Genomic DNA, 5,468 nt, shown 5'->3' on the forward strand with positions numbered 1-5,468 from the left:
ATAATACGGAGCCAGCACAGCGCGGACGGGGCTTGGCCGTGCGTCTGAAGGCAGAAGGAATTCACCTGGCTTTGGACCGGGGGCGTTAGCGAGGTGTGGGTGGAAGGACAGCCTTCGCGGGGTCTGCAGGCTGCGTGGGTCAGGGAGGAACCCCGGTGGCTGGTTTGTTCGTGGGGTGGTTTGGTTTGGTGTTTTAGCTGATAAATCCCTCGTGGAAGTTTTTGAGAAGTAATGCCAACTTCTGCATTTGCTCCAAGTCCCTTTGGTTGTGTTCCTGCACGTGTCCTGGAAAGCTGGATTTCGGAGGGGTTGCCCTCACGGGGAGGTGTTGCTGGGTGGCACTGGTGTTCTCCTTGCTGGCGCTTAAAGGACTTGCTTGGTCGTGATGCCAGAACATGTGGGGTTGGCTTATTTGTCTTTCTGCAAGTTTCCAGCCATTTAGCTCTCCATCTGTAGGTAAGTGCTTCGCAGCGTTAGAGCAGCTGACCTGCAAGTGTGGGAGAGAGAACTTAGAGACCAGGTGCCACGAGGGAGATCTATGCAGACATAACCTCCTTCTGTTAAAAAATAATAAATAAATAACCAGGTGCACGTGATTGCTTGATTACTATTGTGCTTAAGAACTTGTGTCAAAGGACTCGAGCCCCTGAGCCTCCCGAAGCTGGGTTGCATTGAGTCTTGGTGCTCTTCCCGCTTTCGTGCGGTTTTGACTCGGTATCTCTGTTGTCATCTCTGCGTGTTCAGCTCGAGTGTTTCTCTTGACGCTCCCGGTTGCAGGCTGTCAGCGCCGAGAGCTGGAGCTGGGGATGAGCTGCGAACAGCGAGGCGTCGCGCCCTGATCCGCACGGGAAGACAGGTCTCGCGTCCGGGCTTTGGGGAGGGAGGCAGATTCTCAGTTCTTGGAAATGAATGTAGAAAAAGAAAAAAAAAATTAGTTTTCATTTCAGGTATTGTAACTTAAAGCATTCTTCTGCTTAGGTTCCAGAGAAGACATTTTATTGGAGCTGTTGTTTGTCTTGGCATTGGCTACGGGGTCGAACAGGGAAGGCAGTCGCTGTGCTGTTAATGACGCTTCGGTTGGAAAAATCCCCTTCCTTCCATCTCTGCCAGAGTTTTCAACTTTACAGCAGGTGTGGTGTGAGTGAAGGCTAAAGTACTTGGTTTGTTAGCTGCCCCAGCTCGTTCCAATCCTGGCGGGCTGTGAATCCCAGCAAGGGAAGGATGTGTGGCCAGGAGGCCAGGCTGCTGCTGGAGAGAGCCTGGGGAGGAAGAGGTGGCGGATGCTGGTTTGTAGGGCGAGCCACGGTTGGTTAGTTTGGGTTTTTCACCTCCCTGAGCGCTTGTGCCAGAGGCTCGGTCTTTCAATGAGGACAGCCTGATTTTTTCTTATTGGAAAAACATGGATATCCACCGATGTTTGCTCCTCGCAGAGCACCCCTGGCTGGGCACAAGCCAGGGGAGGTATCGGGGTGGAAGGGGTCAGTTACCCCAAAGCACATCGGGAAGAGCCTGACCCCGAGAACATCGCTGTGCAAACCCAGCGGTTTCCCATTCCCAAGTTGCTTTTAGTGAACGCATATCTAAGCAAGTCAATTAGAACACACTGGGCTTGTTTCAAATAGATAATCTAATTATCAGCTTGATTAAACCATATCAAATGAACAGTTCTTGTAATTCGGTGGCTTTGTTCTAATCAGTGCGAAAGCAGTAGTGGCTTTAATTAAGAGCCTGGAAGGTGGCGGAGCGGTGTCGATTGTGTCAATAGAGGTGTTCCAGCAAATACCCTCTGCAGGGAGGATCGAACCGCTCCCGGGCTCGTGCTAATGCGAAGACCAACTCTTTGGTGCCAATAAAGGGGATCTGCCTAGTTAATAAATGCCATTAAGTGCAAGCAATTGTCCTTTTCTGCTGTTTCAATGCTCAGATACAGCCTTAGTTAGATCTGTCCCAATAGCACTCAGTCAGGCTGACTTTTGAAATGTTTGTAGGCTGGTGTCGCCTACCTGTATCCTTTCAGCTTCAGGCTGCAGAAGGGCTTAATTCCTCTCGTACCTGCACCAGGGTGCTGCGGGGCGCTTGCTGGATTGAAATGCAGGAGAGCAAAGGCGTGGTCACCCTTCTGCTGAAAATGGGACGGGAAAGGGGAAAATGGGGGTTGGTTAGCTGGGTAACTGGGGAAGCCAGCCCACGGCTGATGGGGCTCTCCGGAGGGTGCTGCTCCTCTCCTGTCGCTTCCTTACTACATGCTCAGGGGCCGCTTACAGTCAGCTGCTGCTCGTGGTGTGGCCGGGAGGGCTGGGATGTGGCCGGGGAGCAGCCAGCCCTGCTACCGTGAAGGCAAGCACCAGCTTTCGCCATTTCTTCTGGGTTTGATGCTTCCTCCCTTCCCACACCTCCTGCGCTTGCAGGAGTTCCCTGGGAGGGTGAAGGAGAGCCGGAGCGGCTCTGCAGTGTTTCACCTGGCTGGGAAAGCCCAGCGGTGCCAGCAGCCTGGGGAGGTGCTGGGGTGGGTTTGCTGCGAGGCGGGTCCTGTTCCGCGGGGTGCAGATCCTTATCTCTTTCTAGATTTTAGTCATTTGTGTTGCTTTTGAACAGTGACTTGACGTAGCATCTAGATGAAAAGTCAGGGATGACATACAGATGAGTAATTCTTTTTTCTTCCCATAAACGTATGTTTAGGGCCTCTCTGCCGAGCAGGATGATTGGGTGCTTTAATGTCCACAACATTTATAAAATGCAACTGTAGGGAGCGACAGCCGCGAGGAGCCAGGTTCTAACCTGCACAGGGATTTGCATGGATGTAATTTATGAACATTGGCACATCTCTGCTGAGCAGACCAAATTTACTTTTCGCAGGAGTAGGTGGACTTTCTGTTTTTCTTTGTTTTCTAATTGTTTCGGAAAACGACAGTGAAACAGCCTGCCTGTATGGACATGCACACGGGGGGATGCAGCTCCGCTGCCTGCCCTGGACCAGCGTCCAGATCGGCTTTAGCAGATTCGATGGGAATTGGCGATGAGTTAGGAGCAGCGCTGGTGGGAGAGGGAACACGCCTGGACGGGGAGCTGGGTGAAGCATCTTTCTGGCCGTACCCTGCTCTTCCCAGCTGCTGGGGCACTTGCCGTCACAGCCTTGCTTTTAATTACTGTCGTGTTCTGTGGCTTAATACTGCACCAACCTCGTCGCATCCTGTCTGTTAATTGGCGTAACTGGCCATCACCCGAAGAGACACTGCTGTGTGTAGAAACAAGCTTCCCCAAATATTTCCTAATTGGCAGCCGGTGCTGGGTGAGGAGATGGGTCCCTCTCGGTGATATTAATAGATGTTTTCTTCTGTTCCTTCCCAGGATTGGACATTGATCCTATGACGCATGCCCGGAAGAAACAACTTTTCCTTCTGAAGCACCCAGCTGGTTCTGCTGGCCAGGCTTCGTCACCGGCGGGCAGCGGGAGGATGGACAGGACTGAGGCAGAGTGTGGCGAGCAGAGGGACGGCGATGCCACCGAGGCTCCCAACTGTCCCAGTAGGTTCGTGGGGACAAACAAAACCAAGAATTTGCACGAAGTGCGGAAGACGTACCCACTGCGGAGACGTCTGCTCCCCTCGGTGAGCAAAAAGACCTGCAAGGTGCTCCTCACCAGGCTGGAGGATGTGGCAGGGTCTCTGTCCAAACAGACCCAGGGCTGTACAAAACAGGAGCTTCCCAGCTGGATGGAGGGCTTGGGACCGGCTTTGTTCTCCGAACAAGTTCAGCCTGCGGGAGCGGGGAAGAGTGATTCATCTGGGGAAAAGTGCACAATAACTTATCCAGGGGCAGAGCAGGACTCCGATGCTGCTCCGTCAGAGCCCAGGAAGCGCCGGCTGGCCTCGCTCAACGCCGAGGCGGTGAACAATCTGCTTTTTGAACGGGACGATGGCTTGCTCTCCGGCAGGCGTTTTCGGAGGGACCCGGTTAAAGCCGGTGCAGACTGTAGCGTTAAGAGCTTGCATTGCAAAGCTGGGGACAACTGGCCTGCGTTGGAAAAAGCAGCTGTGAAAACAGGTAAAGGCAAAAACCGGCAGGAGCCCAGCCAGAAATGCAATAGCTGCGACCATCCGCTGGATGAGGTCTTCGATGATGGGACAAAGAGGGAGGACGGTGCCATCTCCTATCATCCCACCCCAAAGAGACTGGCCAGCCTGAACGCCGTGGCCTTTCTGAAGCTGACCCATGAGAAAGACCAACCCCTGAAGCAGAGGAGTAAATCAGACGGAGAGGGCAAGTCCGAGAACCACTGTTCAAAATCCACGCTGAAATGGGCCAAAGCCGGGAGAAGGAATTGCGTCAAAGCCAAGAAGGAAACGGCGAGCTTAAAAACAGAGGCTCAGCACGGCTGGCGAGGGCTCGCTGCGGGGAAGGGAGAGCAGCGGGACTCCTCCCGGCTCTATGGGACGGCAGAGCCCCTCCCTTACGAGTCGCTGTCTAGCTCCTACACCAGCACAGAGGGTTTCTACCACAGACTGCCTTTGCTGATGGGTGGGCAAGCTTCCATGAAGCCAGAGTACGGAAGACCCGGGGAGAAATCTCCGACTCCCAAGCAGGAGTTCCATCAGCCTTCCTTCCCCGTGCAGCAGTTCCCTCCCCTGCCCGTGCCCGGGAATCACGCGGATTGTGGATGTCTGTACGAGTCCTCGGATCTGACTCCACTGAATGGGTTTTACGTTTATTACGGCCAAAGTGGGTACGGTGGCTACTCCCACTGCTCTGTTTACCCCAAGGACGAGCTTTCGCAGCCCGCTGCCTGCGAGGGGCTCTTGGTGTCGCCGGGCTCCTTGCCGTCAGGTGCTCCCTTCCAGCCCCTCCGCTGGTGTCCCTCTCCGTACTGCTGCGGGGAGGGGACGGCGATGAGCAGCTACAGCGTCTGCGGCGTGGTGCATGTGCCAGAGGGCAGGGTCAGCAGCGTGCACGCGGGGCGCAACACCTACCCCTACAAAATGCCTTTTGCAGCAGGTAAGGAGCAAAGCGCGAGCAAATCTCGTTGGGCGTTCCTGGGAGAAGAGGGCTGGTTCGGCGTGGCAGCGGCTAATGGAGGGATCTCCGTGCCGGGAGGCAAGCTGCCTCTGCGCCTGGTGCGGCTGGGCTTGGCAGGCGGGGCGTCGGGAAGAATCCGCGCTTCGCCTCCCCTTCCCCCATTTTTAGCCCCGAGGGTTTTTTCCCACTGAAAGGTCTTATTGGTGTGGAAAGCGTAGAATCGGTGAAAGGATTTGGGCAGTGAGGAGGTGACTCATGACTTGTCATGCTGGAGCTAACGGCTTCGCTTTGATCTGTGTGAAACAGTGGTTTGTAGTTCCTGCGTGCTCTGTGCGGCTCCTCGCCATCCCGCATCGCGCGGAGTTACTCTGCTCCCAACAGCACTGAGGCATCCCGCAGAACGGAGCGGGGTGAGGGAGCAGCCGCCGCCTCCGTCACTAGGCTCTCAGCGGTGC

General features: G+C 54.9%; 1 protein-coding gene across 1 annotated transcript; it reads left to right on the forward strand.

Moving 5' to 3' along the window:
• The first annotated feature begins 3,365 nt into the window (after positions 1–3,365).
• LOC104462660 (bromo adjacent homology domain-containing 1 protein-like) lies at positions 3,366–5,204 on the forward strand. Its single transcript, XM_010074699.1, has one exon. The coding sequence runs from the start codon at positions 3,366–3,368 to the stop codon at positions 5,202–5,204; it is 1,839 nt and encodes a 612-aa protein (XP_010073001.1).
• Positions 5,205–5,468: the final 264 nt, after the last annotated feature.

The sequence above is a fragment of the Pterocles gutturalis genome, unplaced genomic scaffold (assembly GCF_000699245.1).
Source record: "Pterocles gutturalis isolate BGI_N339 unplaced genomic scaffold, ASM69924v1 scaffold35367, whole genome shotgun sequence".
Taxonomy (NCBI): Eukaryota; Metazoa; Chordata; class Aves; order Pterocliformes; family Pteroclidae; genus Pterocles; species Pterocles gutturalis.

Excerpts from the sequence above, each read along its gene's own strand:
- LOC104462660 (XM_010074699.1), top strand. The coding sequence starts at position 3,366 with ATGACGCATGCCCGGAAGAAACAACTTTTCCTTCTGAAGCACCCAGCT.